Source organism: Rhipicephalus microplus, chromosome 5, assembly GCF_043290135.1.
Source record: "Rhipicephalus microplus isolate Deutch F79 chromosome 5, USDA_Rmic, whole genome shotgun sequence".
Classification (NCBI taxonomy): Eukaryota; Metazoa; Arthropoda; class Arachnida; order Ixodida; family Ixodidae; genus Rhipicephalus; species Rhipicephalus microplus.
Genome location: NC_134704.1, coordinates 168,673,900 through 168,695,333, shown reverse-complemented (window position 1 = coordinate 168,695,333; position 21,434 = coordinate 168,673,900). Strand labels below are relative to the sequence as shown.

At 46.5% G+C, this 21,434-nt stretch overlaps 1 protein-coding gene across 6 annotated transcripts in view; it reads left to right on the top strand.

Moving 5' to 3' along the window:
* LOC119173630 (glutamate receptor ionotropic, kainate 2-like) overlaps positions 1–21,434 on the top strand; it is a 295,577-nt gene that overhangs the window by 127,811 nt on the left and 146,332 nt on the right. For 5 of the 6 annotated variants that reach the window (XM_075896184.1, XM_075896186.1, XM_075896185.1 and 2 more), the window contains one exon: positions 19,748–20,011. The exons of the other annotated variant lie outside the window; for it this stretch is intronic. In XM_075896184.1, the coding sequence (XP_075752299.1) occupies positions 19,748–20,011 (264 nt within the window). The remainder of the gene's footprint in view (positions 1–19,747; positions 20,012–21,434) is intronic. 6 annotated transcript variants of the gene reach the window in all.

Below are 21,434 nucleotides of genomic sequence, written 5' to 3'. Positions count from 1 at the left end.
TTGTTTCGGCGGCTTCTATTTTCTAGTTCTATTTTGTTGTGCATTTGAGTGAACTCACTGCACATAGCCGAAACGGTTTCTTCACATTTTGCTATCTTCTCCTGACATTGCTTTAATGGCGTAAGGGTACTTTCAATCTGAGATAGCCTTAGCTGGACATTTTTAGGACCCGTCTCAAGAGCTGCATGAGATGTCTTAAGTTCATTGACGGCCTTTAGTATTTGATCTATTTAGTGAGGACCTGGGTTCTCTTCTACGTCACCACTCAGTTGCAATAACAAAAATATCACGCGAACATACTGCAGGTAGCAAAACAACATGTACTGTGGGCTTGGCAGCAGAACTAGTCCAACGTAACTACTTTTAGTACATTTATGAAAGGACCGTTTATCACCAACCTGTATAACGAAGAGCACGTAGTTTAGCTTGATGCTCCGAACGATGCCACCAAGCCTAGTGAAGCGCGCGCGGGTCATGTTGGGCCTTTTATGCAGTCCCGCCGATGTGCCAGATGTCGCTGGTGCGCCAAAAGGATCCTTCGTACGTGACGTGTGAAGCGTCGCGTCATGATGGGGTTCGTTCTGCCATGCTGATAGCGGCAGCAGCGTTGTCCCAAGTATCAGGTGTTTGATACTTGATGACATCAGCGTTGTGGCGGAATAACCACTGCAACCCAGCAGGAAAGCATGTTCATTCCCGTGAAAGCCAAGTCATACCTGTATAACGAAGAGCACGTAGTTCAGCATGATGCTCCGAATGGTGCCACCAAGCCCAGGGAAGCGCGCGCGGGTCATGTTCGGCCTTTTATGCAGTCCCGCCGATGTGCCAGATGTCGCTGGTGCGCCAAAAGGATCCTCTGGACGTGACGTGTGAAGCGTCGCATCATGATGGGGTTTGTTCTGCCATGCTGATAGCGGTAGCAGCGTCATTCCAAGTTGCACGTGTTGGACACTTGATGACATCGACGTTGTGGCGGAATTACCACAGCAACCCAGCAGGGAAGCACGTTTAGTCCCGTGAAAGCCAAGGCATACCTGTATAACGAAGAGCACGTAGTTTCGCAGGATGCTCCGAACGGTGCCACCAAGTCCAGTACGGGTCGCAGCAACTGGAAACCCACAAGAGCACAAGTGCGACATAATCGGTTCTGAGCCCGAGACACTTCAACCTCTTGTATGGCTAGAAGCGTCCTCTAGTCGACACTGGCACCAACACTTACGTAACATTAACTTATGGCGGCAAAAGCACCATCTTGGTGCATCTGATCGATGAACGTGACGTATAGGGCTTAATATCCGGAAACATGTGCAGTCTCAGTAGCTAGTGAGGTGAAGAAAGGCTTGAGGGTTAGCGGCGAGATCTCGTATGTGACTTTGGTAACTCGGCGAAGAACTCGGTAAGGTCCAACGTAGCGTGGCAGGAGTGTTTCACTCAGGCCAACGTGACGCGAAGGCAGTAAGGGCAAGACCAGGGAGCCAGGGTTGAAACTCACGTCACGGTGGTGACTGTCGTAATGGAGCTTTTGGTTGGCCTGAGATGCCAGGAGTCGATCATGGGCAACGCGACGTGCTTAGCTGCCCTAACGATGGCGTCGTGTGCGTATTATGCGGTTGAGTTTACCTCGAAAGGAAGGTGTGAGTCGAGAGGCAAAAGCGGGTCACGGCCATACAACAGATAAGAGGGAGAATCAGCAGTAATGTCATGACGCAACGAATTTCAGGTAAATGTCACGAATAGTAACTTGCAGTCCCAATCCAGGTTGTCCTCAGACACGTTCAGGGATAGCATGTTCATGAGTGTACGGTTCAAGCGCTCAGTAAGTCAGTTTGTTTGCGGATGATAAATGGTACTGAACTTGTGAGACGTTGCACAAAAGCGGAGAAGGTAATCGACAACTTTCGAAAGAAAACATCGACCTCGATCAGTCAGTAGCTGACGCGGGGCACCATAGTGTAAGATGACTTGATGAAAAACAAAGTCAGCGACATCGATTGCACAGCTGGTAGGAAGGGCTCAAGTAATTGCGTAACGTGTCGGATAATCAGTCGCTATGGCCACCCACTTGTTACCCCAGATGACGCCGAGAAAGAACCAAAGAGGTCCCGGAAAACACGAAAGAATTGTTCGCTGGGGATAGGTATGGGCAGAAAGTACCCAGCAGGAAAGACAGGTTTTTTTTTTTTTTTGCGGCGTTGGCAGAGCTCGCAGGAAGTGACGTAGCGCCGAACCAAGTGGTATATCGCAGGCCAGAAGAAACGTCTGCGCACAGGATTGTAAGTTCTGTAAATACCCAAAGGGCCAGTGGTGGGAGCATCGTGTAATTGCGAGGGGATAGTTGGTCGCAAATGTCGAGGAACAACGAGAAGCAGTTCAGCCCCACGTGTTGTCATGTTGCGTCGATATAAAGTAACGTCATGCAGAACAAACAAATGGAGGGTGCCGTCTCGTGGTTTTGAAGTGAGGTGTATAAGGGCTCGCAAATATGGGTCGTTGCGCTGCTTGTCGGTGATGAGTACGAAATCGCTGAGCGAGAAAATACAGGTATCCGAATCAGTTTTGGTGGTGTCAGGTAGGACTTGTAGGACAGAGAAAATGCGTTTTCTTGGAGGCGTTAAGCCGAGCGACGGAGGCGTCCCATAGGGTCTTTAGGTGAGGAGAGCCAACACAAGGCGTGATGGTCTGTTTCCACATTGAAATGCCGTCCAAACGAATATAGGTGAAACTTGGCTATTGCTCAGAGAAGGGCTAGCAATCACGTTCTGTGATCGAGTAATGGCGCGCCGAGGCTGAAAGAAGGCGGCTAGCATAAGCAATCACACGATTGAGCTCTTCTAGTCACGAAACAAAATGGCACCAATACCGTGGCCACTCTCATACGTGCGGACTTCCGTGTGTGCAGATGGGTCAAAATGACCCAAAACGGGCAAATTCACAAGGTGACTCGCAAGCGTTAAAATACCTGAGCTTGCTTAGGTCCCCAACTGAATGGGCTGTTCTTTTTAAATTATTGGTGGGAGGACTTGAGATTTCGGCGAAGTTCTCAGGAAATCGTCCAAAATAGAAACGCAGCCCTAGGTAACTTCGGGCATCAGAAAGGTACGAGGGGTCGGAGCTCATGGACTGCACGCATTTTGTCAGGATAAGGCTGCATGCCAGTATCATCCATTAGGTAACCGAGCACGCGTAATTAACGATGGCCGAAACGACATTTCACAGAATTCAGCTGCAGGCCTGCTCGTCGGAAGACGTCAAGGATGGCCGTGAGCCGATGGAGGCGGCTGTGGAACGTCGGTGAAAAAACAATAACGTTGTCGAGATAACGGAAGCACGTAGATAATTTAAAACCACGTGGAAGAGAGTCCGTCATGCGTTCAAATGTCGCCGGAGATCTACTTAGTCCAAAAGGCATCACTTTGAATTGGTAGAGACCGTCTGGAGTGACAAACGCCACTTTCTTTTGATATCCGTCATTGACTGCAATTTGCCAGTAGCTAGAACGTAAATCGATCGGAGAGAAATAAGTGGCTCAGTGTAAGCAGTCTAGTGCGCCATCAATACGCGGAAGTGGGTAAACGTCGTTTTTCGTGATCTTGTTGAAATGACAATAATAAATGCAGAATTTCCAAGTGTTGTACTTCTTTTTACTAAAACAACAGGGGACGCCCATGGACTGGAGAAGGGCTCGATAAGATCCTTGGACAGCATTTTCTCGACCTCTGTTTGTATGACGTGACGTTCTGCCACCGAAACAAAATAGGGACGCCTATGGATGGGCGGATTGTTGCCAGTGTGTATCGGATGAGTAGCGATGTGGATTCGACCTAGCGTGCCATTGTCGAAATCAAATATGTCTTAGTAAATCGACGAAACGCGACGGAGGGCGTCAGCGTAAGAAGGTCGTAGGTCAGGAGTCAGCCTCTCGTTGAACTTCCCATTACATGGTATCGAAGGAGCCGAAGGTTGAGCAAACGCTGATGGTTGTTCATGTCTTAGTTCACATACTCCGGAGTCGTTTAAAAAGGACAGCATAACAAGAGATACGTTCTGAGGAGGAGCTTGTGGTGACGAGCCAAAGTTCAGGAGAGGAAGCCAAGCGTGGTTGTTGGTGAGCGTTATGATAGAGCTAGGGAGAGCTATTTGACGTTCCAGTGTGATGGCGTAAAGTGGAGATGTAACGTGAGTACCAATCTGAAGTGGTGGGCAAGGCGACATGGGGAAATAAGTCGCAGCGCCACGTTGCAGCCGAACGTAGTCAGTGGAGCGATGTCGGGGCTAGACATCTGCGCAGGCATCGGCACAGCACTGGGGTAGCTCAAGCCTCAGATTCCCGGTTGAAGAGTCGATTAGTGCAGAATGAACAGTCAAAAAGTCGATTTTGAGAATCACCTCGTGAGGGCACTCGGCAAGTACAGCTAACAAAACTAACGTTGAGCGGTCGGCGATGGTGATGTGAGCGGTGGACATTCCCAGGACGGCAGTTGTGCTGCCGTTGGCTACTCGTAAGACAGGCAATTCGGCGGGAGTTAGCACTTTGCGAAGACGGCTATGAAGATGAGAGCGCATGACCGACACCTGAGCTCCAGTGTCAATGAGGGCTTTAACGTGCACAGGTTCAACAAAACCTTCGATCAGGTTTCATTTATGGTTGAGGGTCAAGAGCTTTTGCAGTCAGAGTCGTCAACACAGCCTCACCTTTCGGGGCTGCATTGGTTAGTTTCCCGAGGAATGACCTGGGTGGGATGGGGACGGGGGTCGCCGAGATGTAGCCGAAAAGGACTGACGGCTGTGCGGAGAGGGTGAATGGCTAGTGACGAGTCGGGGAGAAGTGGCAAGGTCAGCATAGGATTATTCGGCATGTGGAGAAACAGGACGAGCTGAGCGTTCGTAACGCCGGTCAGTATATCGTCGCGGCAATGAATTACAGCAGCTACGGCAGTGCCAGAAGATGTGGCCGATCTGGGAGCACACGAATGGTCTGTCACCCGGCGTTCGCCACTCAGATGGGTTACGGTACCGGTTACAGGAATACTGCCGAGGCGTAGCAGAGGCAATGATCGGGATAGTCGTGGTAGGGCGTGGGCCAGCGGCAGATGGTATGTCATTATTGGCATTTTCTTGGTGAACAGTTTTTTGAATAGGAGCTGCTTCTGCTATCTCCGGCGTATTTCAGTTGTAATTTAAATCTGTTGATCAGTTTCCGCTGCTCCCTTGGAGGGGATGGTAGTAGACCACCCCGGGCGCCTGCCGGCACCAGCGGCGTCAGCGGCGACCGCCTCCAGGAAGCGGATAGGACAAGCGAGCGACAGCGACAGTGAAGATACTCATGCTTACTATCTCAGCAGTGAGGACTTCTCAGATGACGGTTTCCAACCTGTACTGAGCCGCAAGGCGAAGAGAAGGAACATGAGGACATCCTCATCCTCAACTATTCAAACTGTAAGTGAAGCGCCAAAATTGAACACTTATACCATCCTGTTTCTGCCTGCACTTCCTACCGTCAGCATGAAACGCCTTAACAGACAGTCTGTGTCGAGGTCTCTGGAAACGCTCGTGCCAAATGAGATCATGGACATAAGAGTGAACGCCAGAAAGAATATACTGGCTGTGGACGTTTTGCACGCAAGTGCGTTGGGCGTTCTGCGCAGTGTAACTGACTTGGACGGCAACCAGGTGCGCTCTCATGTTCCCTTGGGATGTGATGTAGTAACCGGCGTGATTTACGACATTGATGTCGCTATTTCCTATAAGAACTTACAACTTCTTGTCAAGTCAACAACTGATACTCCAATTGTTGATGTCAACCGGCTAGGGAAGTCTCGCTGTGTGAAGATTGCGTTTAAGAGCACATCACTACCCTCTCATGTGAAGGTGGGGTACTTCAGACATGCTGCGCGACCTTTCATTCCAAAGCCTCTCCAGTGCCGTAAATGCATGAAACTTGGACATGTGAGCAGCGTCTGCGAGAATTCGGTAGTATGCCACCGCTGCGCCGAGCCCCATGAAGCGGATAAGTGCGTCGCAACTGTCAAGAAATGCTCTAATTGCAATGGATCCCATGAAGCCACATCGAAGGACTGCCCACGGATTCAGAAGGAAATTGCCATCTTGAAGGAGATGGTGCGCGATCACTCATCTCATCGAGAAGCCGCAGCTAAAGTCAGAAGGCGTCGTTCACGTCGACGTCGGTCTTCGAGGACGCCCGCTACCTCCTCGACACGTTTGCATGATCCCTCATCAGTACCACCTCCTTTGCCTCCCAGACCACATGCCGCGGAAAAGGCTGTAAAGGACAAAGCCAGTGAGCATACCATAACTGCGACAGAGTGGCCTGCACTTCAAAGGGAAGCAGCATCAAGCGAACCGAAGGAGCTTCATGACGGCCAGTCCGCGCTCCCGGTTCGAGATCTTTCCAACCAAGACAGGCAAGTGGCTGCAATTGTGCAATCATTAATTGCCACTATTCGCACGCTACTGAGCAGCATACAATCTCCGTCTGCTAAGAGTGCACTGCAAATACTGGATGCACTGAATCCAGTTCTTGCTAACTTCGTATAAGCACAATGGCTCGACAAAATCATCACTTCCGCACTGAAGTTAAAAGTGCGTCGATTTTTCAGTGGAATGCCAGAGGCATGAAGTCCCGTATCTCGGACTTGCGCCAATTCGTTCGGGCCAATCAATTCCCTATACTTGTCATATGTGAACCAAACGTGTCAACGCCTTATAGATTGTCCGGTTATGAAGCTTTTTGTTCAGCCGCTTGCGAAGAACGAAGCAAAGTAATTGTTTACATTCGCACACACTTGACTTATCTTTCGCACCCAATAAGTTCAAATGACGACAATCAGTACGTGTGTCTTCGTGTGAAGAAGAATGCAGTTTCGTTCACGCTTCTTGGTGGATATATATCTCCGTCATCGCGATTTGACTGCGACAGATTAAAAGACATCCTAATGAGAACCGATGGGCCTTGGATCATCACCGGTGACTTCAACGCCCATCACATGCTTTCGGGGAGCACTAGGATGAATGCCAGGGGCCGTAACATTGTTACATTCGCTTCCGATTACGACCTTTCCATCATGAGCGATGGTACCCCCACATATCTGCGGGGTCTCACGTATGGCAGTTGCCTTGACCTGACATTGGTGTCACGGTGCTTCTCTCACAAAGTTAAGTGGTTTTGCGATATTGAGACTCATGGGAGTGATCACATACCCACCTACGTGACGATCGATGGTATCATAAAAAATTTCTCTTCCGGTGTTGCAATTGGCACTGACCGGTCGATGCTTGCATCGCGTGTTGAGAACGCTTGCCAAGAAGGCCTCACCTGCAGCCTGGAAAATACCATAGTGGAAGCTATGCAAGCGTCCAAATGTAAATTACCATTTTCGTCTAAAGTAACACAGTTTGACATCGAACTGGAAAAATTACGAGCTATACGAAGGCGTGCAGAACGACGATACAGACGCACAAGATCAACTTACGATCTGAGGGAAGCAAGGCGGCTCCAGAAAAAGATTCAACGACGCATTTACAAACTGGAGAGCGAATGCTGGAAAGCATTCTGCGAATCTCTAGACCCTCATAAACCGCTGTCATATATCTGGAGAACAGTTCGTGGTCTTCGCTCCTCTCCACAACAACGGCACCCTTTTAAAGCTTTGGCACTCCATCAGGGAAAAACAGAACTCGAGGTGGCTGAAGAATTTTGCACGAGAGTTGCCGGGAATATTGTGAACGAGAGCATCGACGCCGTGATCGTTCCTGAGACGCGATTACCAGAAATGGACATTCCGTTCACCATGGAAGAACTGGAAGGTGCGTTAGTCGCTTCTAAGCGCATGTCATCGCCAGGTCCTGATAGTATTACTTATAGTGCGTTGCGACACCTTGGACAAAAAGCTAGAAAAGAACTTTTAACATGCTTCAACCACTCCTGGCTCAGCGGCAGTGTTCCCCGAGAATGGAAAATGAGTCGATTAATACCACTTTTGAAATCGGGAAAATCACCATTGGACTTGACAGCGTATCGCCCTATTGCCCTCGCAAGCTGCCTCGGAAAAGTGATGGAAAGAATGGTTCTATTTCGTCTCGAGTGGTACTTGGAACGATACACCAAATACCCTTCTTGCATGGCAGGCTTTCGTTGGGGCCGCTCCTCCATTGACTGTGTCCTTGATTTATTGACATTTGTTCAAAAAGAAAAAAGTCGCAAGCGCATATCAGTGGCACTCTTTCTTGACGTGAAGGGTGCATATGATAATGTAGCTCACGATGCCATCCTCACTTCTCTCGCAGCAATGGGCATTGGTGGACGAATGTTTCAATGGATAAAAGATTATATAACTGGCAGGGGTTTCTTTGTACAAACATATGAGGGTACAGCGGCGATGGCGTAGTGGTTAGAGCATCCGCCTCGCATGCAAGAGGTCCGTGGTTCAAATTCCGGTACCGCGCAGTTCCCAACCGGATTAAAAAAAAAGAATCCGCGTGTTGGTGGAACTGCATTAAGAGGCCTGGGGTGCGGCCTCACCGGCAAACACCGCCGAGAACGCATTCCCTCACCAGAGAAGGATTGGCCACCCTGGTGCAGTATCTGGCCACTACCTCCCACATGCTTACGTCTAATAACTCACGGCCCTCAGTCCCCAGCAGCTTCGAAGCAACTGACCACGGCGGCGGTCAGATCTGCAACACAGCAGAGGGTGCTAAGAATCTCTGGATCCGGACAGGCCGCCATTGGAACCTGAACTTGGCAACGTTTAACGCTAGAACCTTATCTAATGAGGCAAGTCTAGCTGTACTATTCGAGGAGCTAGAGGGTGTTAAATGGGATATAATAAGGCTCAGTGAGGTTAGGAGGACAGATGAGGCCTATACGGTGCTACAGAATGGGCACGTCCTTTGCTACAGGGGCTTGACAGACAGAAGAGAACTGGGAGTGGGGTTCCTAATTCACAGAAACATAGCTGGCAACATAGAGGAATACTATAGCATTAATGAAAGGGTGGTAGGTATCGTAATTAAACTGAATAAGAGATATAAGATGAAGGTAGTACAGGCTTACGCGCCTACATCCAGCCATGATGACGCTTCAGTTGAAAGCTTCTATGAAGATGTGGAATCGGCAATGAGTAAGGTAAAAACACAGTATACTATAGTGATGGGCGACTTTAATGCAAAAGTAGGGAAGAAGCAGGCTGGAGACCAGGCAGTAGGAGATTATGGCATCGGTACTAGAAACGCCAGAGGAGAGCTACTAGTAGAACTCGCAGAACGCAATAATTTACGGATTCTGAATACCTTCTACCGAAAACGAGAAAACCGCAAGTGGACATGGAGGAGCCCTAATGGCGAAAATAAGAACGAAATATACTTTATAATGAGTGCACACCCTAGAATCGTGCAGGATGTGGAAGTGATTGGCAAGGTACGATGCAGTGACCATAGACTGGTACGGTCTCGAATTCGCCTAGACTTGAGGAAGGAACGACAGAAACTGATACGCAAAAAGCCAATCAATCAGCTAGCACTGAGAGGGAAAGTACAGGAATTCAGAGTGTCGCTGCAGAACAGGTACTCTGCTCTTAGTGAGGAAACTAACCTTAGCGTAGATACAATGAATGATAATCTGACGAGTATCATTACGGAGTGTGCAGTGGAAGTTGGAGGCAGGGTAGCTAGACAGGACGCTGGCAAACTTTCCCAGGAAACGAAGAACCTAATTAAGAAGCGTCAAATTATGAAAGTGTCAAGTACAACAGACAAAATAGAACTGGCAGAGCTTTCGAAGTTGATTAATAGACGTAAGGTATGCGATGTAAGAATGTATAACATGGAGAGAATTGAACACGCTCTGAAAAACGGAGGAAGTGTGAAAGCATTGAAGAGGAAACTTGGGATAGGCAAAAGTCGGATGTATGCACTAAGAGACAAAGAAGGCAAAATAACTACCAATATGGATAGGATAGTTAAAATAGCGGAGGAGTTCTACAGAGATCTGTACAGTAGCCGAGACAACCACGACCTTAATACTATAAGAACTAGCAGTAACCCAGATTACACCCCACCAGTAATGATAGAAGAAGTCAGAAAAGCTTTGGAGAGCATGCAAAGGGGCAAAGCTGCTGGTGAGGATCAGGTAACATCAGATCTGCTGAAAGATGGAGGGTAGATTGTGTTAGAAAAACTAGCCACCCTGTTTACGAGGTGTCTCCTGACGGGAAGAGTACCAGAGTGTTTGAAGAACGCTAACATCATCTTAATACATAAGAAAGGAGATGACAAGGACTTGAAGAATTACAGGCCGATCAGCTTGCTCTCTGTAGTATACAAGCTATTTACAAAGGTAATTGCTAACAGAGTAAAGAAAACATTAGAATTCAATCAACCAAAGGAACAAGCAGGATTTCGAACAGGCTACTCAACAATTGACCACATTCATACTATCAATCAGGTAATAGAGAAATGCTCAGAGTATAACCAACCACTATACATAGCCTTCATAGATTACGAGAAGGCGTTTGATTCAGTAGAAATATCAGCCGTCATGCAAACACTGCGGAATCAGGGCGTAGATGAAGTATATATAAACATTCTGGAAGAAATCTACAGGGGATCAACTGCTACCATAGTGCTTCATAAAGAAAGCAACAGAATACCAATCAAGAAGGGTGTAAGGCAGGGGGACACAATTTCCCCAATGCTATTTACCGCGTGCTTACAGGAGGTTTTCAGAAGCCTAGAATGGGAACGGTTAGGGATAAGAGTCAATGGAGAATACCTTAGTAACCTGCGCTTCGCCGATGACATTGCATTGCTGAGTAACTCGGGGGACGAATTGCAACTCATGATTACGGAGTTAGACAAGGAGAGCAGAAAGGTGGGTCTTAAAATTAATCTGCAGAAAACGAAAGTAATGTACAACAACTTCGGCAAGAAGCAGCGCTTCGAGATAGGTAACAGTGCACTTGAAGTTGTAAAAGACTATGTCTACTTAGGGCAGGTAATAACCGCAGAGCAGAACCTCGAGATTGAAGTAACTAGAAGAATAAGAATGGGGTGGAGCACATTCGGCAAGCACTCTCAAATTATGACAGGTAGACTGCCACTATCCCTCAAGAGGAAGGTATATAACAGCTGTATCTTGCCGGTACTTAGCTACGGAGCAGAAACCTGGAGACTTACAAAGAGGGTTCAGCTTAAATTGAGGACGACGCAGCGAGCAATGGAAAGAAAAATGGTAGGTGTAACCTTAAGAGACAAGAAGAGAGCAGAGTGGATTAGGGAAAAAACGGGGGTTAAGGATATCATAGCTGAAATCAAGAAGAAGAAATGGACATGGGCAGGGCATGTAGCGCGTAGACAGGATAACCGCTGGTCATTAAGGGTAACTGACTGGATTCCCAGAGAAGGGAAGCGGGTTAGGGGGAGACAGAAGGTTAGGTGGGCAGATGAGATTAAGATGTTTGCGGGTATAAATTGGCAGCAGCAAGCACAGGACCGGAATAACTGGCGGAACATGAGAGAGGCCTTTGTCCTGCAGTGGACGTAGTCAGGCTGATGATGATGATGATGATGATGAGGGTACAACTGCTCAACATTACACCTACTGCGGAGTACCTCAGGGAGGTGTTTTAAGCCCCACATTGTTCAATGTGGCCCTCATTGGTCTGGTGAAGGTTCTGCCAAAGTCGGTGTGCCTATCCATATACGCCGATGATATTTGCCTCTGGAGTGCCGCAGTTACTCGCCCTCAGGTGCGTGCACGAATACAGCGGGCAGCAACCCGCACAACAGCCTACCTTCAGAAACAAGGCCTAAATATATCAACTGTGAAGTGCGCGTTGATGGCGTTTACACGCAAACCAATGACGCCATACCCTGTTTACATCAATGGGCAGAGTGTCAAATATGCACGGACGCATCGTTTCCTGGGCATAATAATCGACAGAAGTCTTTCGTGGAGCCCACATTGTGCGTACTTGAAGAAGAGGCTGCTATCTATTGTGCATATCATGAAATTCTTGTGCGGTAAAGCATGGGGAACTTCTGTGGCCTCGATGCTACAGCTGTACAGGGCCCTATTTCTGGGTCTATTGCGCTACAGCTTGCCGGTACTGACTAACACTTGCAAATCGAATACTCATTCATTGGAGAGTTTGCAGGGTAAGGCACTGCGTATCTCCCTAGGACTGCCCCGATGCGCTTCTACTTATGCCACAATCATGCTTGCCAAAGACCATCCGGTCAGGACATATATAGCTGTGGATTGCCTCAGAGCGCACATTCGACATGCTAGCCGTGTCCCCGACCACCACTTGGCCCTTCTACCTTCCGGAAGACCACGCGCTACGTTTTCAGACGTCATAGCCAAGCACCTAAACAGCATTTCATCAGGATATACGCCAGCTGCGAGAACGGCATGCCCTTTGTGGTGCCTCGACCAGCCGCAAGTACGTCTAGAAATTCCGGGAATCAAAAAGAAAAGCAGTCACTCCAGAGTAGCATTGAAGCAACCAACACTGCTATTATTACATGAGTTGTACTTAGATCGAACGCAGATATACACTGATGGGTCCGTCTCATCCAGACGCTCATCAGGTGCCGCTGTAATTCCGGCTGCAGAAATGACAATCAAGTTTAAGTTGTCGCATATGACTACATCTACGGCATCAGAGCTTGCTGCTATAAGGGCTGCTTTACAATATCTCGTTCAAGAACGTCCAGGAAAATGGGTCATATTCTGTGATTCGAAGGCAGCGCTTCAGAGTTTGTAGTCTGCCATGCGTAAGAGGAGCCATGACCAACTGGTACAAGAAATAAGACATTGCCATCATGAAGCTCTAGCACGAGGGCATGAAAATATATATCAATGGCTGCCTGGACATATCGGTATTACCGGAAATGAACTAGCCGATGATGCAGCCCGCTCAGCCCATGAAGAAACCCGTGTAGTCCCGATTCCTCTATCAAGGAATGATGCAGCAAGACAACTTTACCTGCTGGCTCGAGATCTCACACGCACGTTCTGGTCGTCTACCAGCTTCCAAAGGTGTCAATTTTTTGAACTGGATCCTTCGCTCAAGCTAAAGCTACCATCACAACTTTCCCGCTCCGATGCGACACTGTTATGCCGCCTTTGGTTCGGTGTTGCATTCACAAAGGTGTACTCCTTTCGCATTGGTATGGCAGACACTCCTACATGCGACTACTGCGGAGATGAAGAAACCATCGAACACGTCCTCTGCAGCTGCGCTTGCTATGACACACAGCGATGCCAACTACGGATGGTTTTGAATCGACTTGACCCCGGACCATTTTGTGTGCAGAAGATACTAGGACCTTGGGCATCTGCCTCAGTTGCGCAGAAAGCAACTAAAGCACTGCTTCTTTACCTTAAGTCAACAAACCTGAGCGACCGCCTGTGAACTGTGTGTGCTCCCCGAGTGTGCTCGTGATCGTGTGTACCTTCTCATCTTTGTGCAACCTCTTTTTTCCCCTTTATCTCTTCCCCAGTGCAGGGTAGCAAACCGGATGTGCGTCTGGTTAACCTCCCTGCCTTTCCTTGAATCTTTATCTCTCTCTCTCTCTCTTGGTGAACAACAGCTCGAATCAGCGAGATTGTCAGGTTGTCATGCGTGTGGGGACCACGAGCATTCGGAGTCTTAGCCTCAAGTTCACGATGTATGGCTTGCGCCAAATTTGGTGATGCTGGTTGATGCAGCGGCGCTGGCTCATTACAGGACGAAGTCGGAGCCGTATTAGGAAGCAGGTCGAAGCGTTGCATGATGCGCTTGCCTTTTGTTGGCGCAAAGATTCGGCAATCTTTGATGAGGGAGTCAACTGTCGTGCAGCTCTCACATAACAAGAAGTTGAATGCATCGTCGGTGATACTCTTCATGTTGTGTCCGACCTAATCTGCCACCGAAATGTTCTCATTGGCTTTTCGGCAAAGTGCCAGTGCATCCTGAAAGCAGAAATTGTACGATTTGGTGGATTTCTGGGCACATGATGCGAGCTCCTTCTGGGCTTCTTCTTGGCGTCCGATTGCTTCCCCGAAAAGACCTCGTAGCTTCTCTTTACAAATGTCCCAACTTGTCAGTTCGGCTTCGTACTGCACTTGTGCCTAAGCAGACGGTACACTGCCGTTAGAAATAGCAGTGAAACCGATGTGACGTCCACTGCGGAGATCCAGCTCCGACTTCCGTAGAGACACACCCACACTTCCACCAATGTTATACGCCTACAGTTGCAGTTGAAGTTTCATACGCCCTCAGGCAAGTGCGACACTGATGCTGATGACCTTAGATGGATGGCGCTCACCCAAAAAAAGGGAACGGGCAAGAACTCGGTGGCAGGTTAATAAATGAAACTGAAATGAAATGAAGCCAATCTGAAAATTAGTTTAAAGAGAAAAGTGCCAATAAACAAAAATGGTTGCTGAGCAAGTGGTCAAACCATCACTTGTTTCTGACAAAGCTACGAATTATAAACTAAATATCCAAAAAGGTTTGGATTCACGAGCACAGTAATCTTTTAGTTGCATTGATGTAGTCAAACACAGTGCATTATATATTCCTGTGGCAGTAACGAAAAGAAGTGCCACCAAGTGATAAAATTTCTGGTAGATTACCTTGTATTCTTAACTTGTGTAATGGGGCTTATAAAAATTGTTTTCTCTAATAATAGTAATAATGACAGAATAAAAAGAAATGTTCAATTGTTTCGATTTCGATGCAAAAAAATCCACAGCGGTGGTTCTTTGAGTCGAGCTTTGTGCCGCCAAGTGATAAAATTACTGGTACATCAACTTGTATTCCTAACTTGTGTAATGGGGCTTCTAAAAATCGTTTTCTTTAATAATAGTAACGACGACAGAATGAAAAGAAATGTTTAATTGTTTCAATTTTGATGCAAAAAATGCACAACGGTGGTTTCTTGTGTCGAGCTTTGTTAACGTAAAAGTTCAGCTGTGTAGATGTACAGCGCAATCTGGTATAAGTGACTTCAAACTGGCGAGAAACACATCATTGCTTATTGCAGCAATACCTTAAAAGCTCGAAATCTTTAAATTAATTTAAATTACCTATCCCCCATTGCATAGAAGCATTTCAGAACATTTGCATCATCACGTAAGCCGTATCTGGCAAAACGGGTATGGTAGGCCCACTCAGGGATACTGCTGCTAAAGAGTTCACTATTTCGTTCAAATATAATCCGTGGTGGCCTGGTCCCCATTGCAAATGCAGTTGTTTTACGTTCTTCGGTATTAAATGACAAAACTTATTCATCAGATATGCATTTGCTGCTGCAGAAAGTGCATTACATATTGATAATGTTGTTGTTGTTGTTGTGGTGTCGGGTTTTGTGGCGCAAAAGCGACTATGGCTATATTGCGCCAAAGGCAAGGTATTTTACATGCTTATAATGAATCTGTAATGATCACTGTTGATGATTCGCTTGAGGGCATTTTGTGTAAGGCAAGAACTCGGCAATGGTCAATAATTATGCAGTGAATACAGAGGTATAATCAGGGAGTCGCATCGAAATGGACCAGTCAAAAAAAAAAAAGGAGAGAAGATGCCAACCGCAGCCTTTTTTTTTTTGACACAGATGCGTTAGTCGCAATGATATTTCTTATCTCCAGGGGAGCTAGATAATCTGCTAACTGGTTATTTTTGATCAATCGGTTCTGATAATGATGATGATGATGTTGATGATGATCATGATTCCACAGCCACGGCTCATACCGGCTCAGGGGGATTGGCCAAGAATCGATGACTTAATTCAGTAAGATTTTTTTTTCATTGTCAAAACCACCCACCGGAAAAAAAAAGAAAAAAGAAAAGACACCTCAGGCAGAACCAAAGGAGTGCAATAGTTCTTTGTCACTCGTTCAGATACGACAATTTTTCTGGTTTTGGGACGTTAAACCCCACATATCAGATAAGACACTTATTCATTACCTTCAATAGGAACCAGCACGGTTAAACAATGCTCTTGTGTATGTTGGAATTTTTTTCGCGCGAATAATAATCACGCAATTAAAAGCTTAATTATTTTACTTTCATTAAGGTACTTGCAAACTGCATAGAAAACGTTCTCGTGGCTGAAGCCCAGATCATAAGCACCGAAGGAAAGTATATTTTCTATTGTGAAATTCAGCCCCAGGCTAGCGAATGGGAGGACTAAGAGTGTTTTCCTGAGCAAATTTGTATCGGCGACATGATAAATAATAGTGCTCTATTGTTTCCGATTCTGAACAAAAGTTGCATTGTGGTGATATCGCCAGACCAGCCCTATGTGAATAGAAATTTAACGGGGGGACACGACATCAAAATCTGGTTGTTATGGTTTCCAACTGTCCTGTAGAACACCAATGAATTTTCCATGGAAATCTTCAGTGAGTAAATTCTGGTGTTGACAATATTGCTTTCATAGCGTCTGCACTAAGCGCAAGTTTTCTGTATCTTGTCGCAGTTATAGTGACCACTTCGGGAAGGACTGATAGTACTGGCCCTTCCAATGCTGCTCGTGCTAGAGAGTCGGCAATTTCATTTACTTCTAAGCCGCAATCCCCAGGTAACCATACTAATTTCAATAGCTGCAGTGAGGAGGGACTAGCCTAAGGAGCGTCTTTAAGGCCTTTGATTTTGTTGACGCCGTAATTGACGTACATACTGACAAGGAATCCGTGATTATGATCACGTTATCGGCATTCAAAGGTAGCATTCGCAACGCTAGAACTATTGCCAACAGTTCAGCTTCAAGAGCTGGGATGAAATCTGGTAATGTTAATGAAAAAGACCGGTCAAGAATGGGAGTATATATTCGAGGCTCCTCAACCTCTTCTATGGCTGGAAGCGTCCTCTAGTCAACACTGCCACCAACACCTACGTAACAATCTCAATAAGGTCTAATTATGTGTGTGTTTACAGTGTTCTTCTTGAAGGCGCGGTAATTAGCAATGTTCAGTTAGTGCATCAACTAGCATGCTTAAATTAGCACGTTTCTACCCTCGCATGGCTTCAATATTACGGTCATGTTGCGTAATTGGTTACGTTTCACTACGACTTAGCATATTTACCTTGGTCATATCTTGTCCGGGCCTAACTAACCAAGTATACCCCCAGCCAAATAGCTAATTAGCCAGCCATACCGGCTCGGGCTGTAGCGGACAATATATACGACGACGAAGGCACCAGCTGGCTGAGCAACGCAATGGAATGTACAGCTCATAATGATGAATAACAAGTGATCTCAGCTTTATCTGCGGTCGCAATGTTGTGAAACGCTCATGTAGAAATTATCTCAGAGGCCGCCGGGCGGATCATCCTAAAGCAGACTTAGTGCAGGCAATAAAAGCTTCAAAATGAATTCAAAGAACTGGTGCCTTGAAAAAAACATCATAAAAAGCTTCTGACACTTTTATATCGTGGGTACACTTTTGTACTCAGTGACACGACAAGCAAATGAAACAAGATGCCTCTGCTTTGAAAACTCCATGCAACTGTGTCGACCGTCCTTGATGCGATGCTGGGTTCCATAGTAGCCAATAAAACAAAGTGCGTGGAGGGGTAGATTGACTTTTTCACAGTGTTGGCTCATTCAATAAGGGTGTCACCACAGCTCAGAAGTATCGCTCTCGTTTTTTAACACGAAAGTGCTTTATACGGGGGTCCACCACGGCTTCGCTGACTTACTTGCGTCATGATAGTAAAGCTGAAAAAATATAGACGAAAATTCCACACAAAGCTGTACTGCAAATCGTTGAAGATTAGTGCTAAACACATATAATTTTCAAGATTTCGAGGCCACTGAAGAATGCCGATCACGAATTGATACTCCAATCTTTTTTGGTTCGACTTTATTCGTATTTTTTTCCAATCTACCTTGGTTCGACTTGATTCGGCCCCTCACGCAGCGTCAAAGCAAGAACACGTTAGTGCGGTTAGCTAAACATTGCTAGTCAGCGCATAGTTTGTCGTACTACATATATTTTATTGCGAGAGCAATTATAAGTACACCCTCAGCTAGATTTTGCCGCTTGCGTCGCCGTCACTCACCGTATATGTATACGTGTAGATTTACACATATGAAAACGCAACAAAAAATCTACAAAACATTCCCGCGTGCGGAATCAAACTTGGCTCCTCTCGATTATGAGTGCCAGGTGCTAACCACTAAGCCACCAAAAAGCACGTCCTTGACCATGTAAACGGAAAGCTATTTATATCTGTCACTTAATGCTGCTGATTGGCATCGCGGAGGGAAACTATCGTGTTTTCAGCATTACCAGCAAGATGGCGAATGGAGCGCGCGGTGGCGTGCGCCCTCATCTCCCACGCGTACTTTGCCTCGCGAAGATGAGTGGATGGTCGTAAAGCCCCTGAACGCACACTCGCGCGCCCTTAGCTCGCAGTTGCGAGCTTCTTATGTGTTAACCGTCCTTAAGCTTTCACTGGAACACTTTTGTTTTAGTTACTGCAATTGTTGTAGCCTCCGTTAGCAAAAACAACCCGCTTTTCAGACACAGCGAATTAACAACTGAGACGCTTATCCGCGTTCGTCCATACGTGTGAATGCGTTTTGTGCGTTATTTGTACGCGAGAAACGCGGGGCACGTTTCGATCTACTTGCCATTCTGTGCGTGACTCTTCAATTTGTTGCTATCGCATTCTTTGCTTCGCCTTTGCGGAAAAGCTGTGACTTTTTTGAGACTGTAGGTCTTTTTATTTTCTTAATGACACATTTCTTTTAGAATTCGAGAAAAGAAGAGGTGCAGGAAGAATGCTACATAAGAACATAAGATGGATACAGTTATAAGAAATATATGCCGATACTAAATACGGGCTGCTCGACTAGCTCTACTCTTTTAAAGTTGCCCCGCGGTGGTGGTCTAGTGGCTAAGGTAGCCAGATGCTTACCCACAGGCCGCGAGATCAAATCTCGGCTCCGACGGCTGCATTTTCGACGCAGGTGAAAATGCTGTAGGCCGGTGTGCTCAGATTTGGGTGCGCGTTAAAGAACCCCAGGTGGTCAAAGTTACCCCAGTCCTCCACTACGGCGTCTCTCATAATCATTTGTCGGTTTTGTGACGGTAAAACCCACATATCAATCAATTACTCTTTTAAAGTTGAATACAGAGGGAAGGTTGAGTATCGCTGATTTTTCGTATTCGTGAGATTGCGTCATTCGATAGAATATTCTGTTCAATGTCAATATCTACGCTTTTTAACAGCCGCACCAAGCTGAGCGCCATAGCAAGCAGAATAAAGTTGCGAATTGGGCTAGTCGGAGCATACCCATCACAGTCAGCACACAAAAACAAAAGTGTGAACACACAGCATTTGTCTTGTGCATATTCTTGTGTTTTTTCCTGATTTTTTTCCACTGATCGTGTGGAGTATCAACCATGCAGAGTTTAACTGAAAAGAATAAACAAATTTTAAAATTCAGCCTTGAGGTACGTTTGTATATTACTGTTCAAGTAGCCTAATGCGTCACTCTGGTATGATATTTTACCGCACTCTTTTTATTTGTCATAGGACAGTCGTCTTTAGTACCCATCCAGAATATAGAACAATAACGAGGCCTTTCATCTAAAGTGCACAGACATAGAACAGAAAGGTTGGCATGCTTTTACTGAATCATGAAGGCAAATAGCAGCGCTAAGAAGAAAAAGCATATGTGGATAGTTATAACGAGGATTTCTTAAATGCTTCCTTCCTCGGAACAGTGTGTGGCCTTCTGGAGCAGGGTGTCTTGGCAGTACTGGGATCACAGCAGCCGGATACAGCCCTGCTAGTACGACATGCCTGTGCAAGGCACCAGGTGCCACACGTGTACTTGCACAGAGGAGAAGGAGAAGAGCATGCCTTGCCCCAAAATACGCTGTCTTTGACCGTGACGCCGTCAGCTGAAGAACTTGGTCGGGCGCTGTGTGACCTCGTAAAGGCGCAAGGCTGGAAACACTTTACAGTCATCTACGAGAAACCAGATGGTAAGCAAAAGTTGCTTGGATGAAATGTACCTTCCCTAACTTCTACGTGCTTTTCAAGTGATGATTTTTGAGATTGTAATGCGATTTTTAATAGTGCTGCGGTGCCTCTGGAGCCAGAAAAAGAAGTCGTCGGAGAAGAAGGGTACGAGTACTTTATTATTATTTCCGTAGCCTCAACCCGTCCAGGGCTTCGTCACCAACCGTTCTCAAAAATTAGAGGACCCTTAAGCTTCCTCTTTGGGAGCTGAACGCAATAGTGGTATTGTGTTCCGAGTGCATACTTGTAAATTTTCTAGGTGAATTCCTAGTGCATACTTGTAGATTCCCTAGTGAATTTTTCTAGGTGCTTTCTTGGAGCCCCGGCTTCTGGCCATATTTAATATATCAGCCACACGTGCATACCAATCTGTGCAGAGGCTTCACTTCCTAGCAAATAACACAAGTGAATATTTATTCACTTTGTGGCTACACTTCAACTGCACCACAATTTCGTGCTCACAATCTGGATGATAATCTTGAATACTAGAAGCTTGATAGTATGTACTCATATTTTCCGTTTGTGTGAGGAATTCATCGTTTGTGTGACACAAGGCTTCATTACACAGCAGCAAAATCTGGAGAAGGGCTTGTTAGTATTTCATTTCGAGAGTGATTGCAGCGCAGTAGAGGGCACAAGACATTGATCAACCAAGACATGGACTAATTTCTAACTAAATTTTACTCTGAAGAACAAGCAATTTATAGAAAATTGACAGCGTGCGATAAAAATCTGAGTGTGTGATAAAATACGCCCTTTTTCTAGACCTGAAGTTATTAGCAAGCGTGTTTTTCTGAGCTCTTGCGTCGCCGAGAGAGGCTGTGGCCTCTCTTTCGTCTTTGAATGATTGCTTTCAGAGTATTTTTTCAATGCATCAGAGTTGTACACCCTTCGACAGCTGTCATCGAGAATATTCTACCGAGCTCTTTCTCGACCTGCTAGGCCTATTTTTGCCCTTTTTAAAGAGTTTTTTTGACCGGGCATCCGCCCATGCCAACGAAGCAACATCATGCCGGAGGTGATGGTGGTGGACGGAGAAGTTATTTCCTAAGAAGACGCTAACACTCCCAAGTGGCAGACAGCTTTAGGCGAAAATAAGCGCTCTCGCCGACAACAAGCGTCTGCTTTTCCTCAAAGTGGAAGAATGGCTGGACATCGCACGACCACCGCGCATAGCGTCGTTCGGCGTCTTTCAGCCGCATCGAGGCTTCCCCGATTGCCGAGGAGCCATATTCGAGTCATAGTCCTACCGAAAGGAGAACTGGATCTCAAAAAGGTTAGCCTGCTTAGTCTAGCCCAAGCCCTGGAGATGGCAGCAAAATTGTCCCCAGAAGAAACACTGGAGGTATCGTCTGCCCGAACATAACTCAGAATATTGTTCTGATC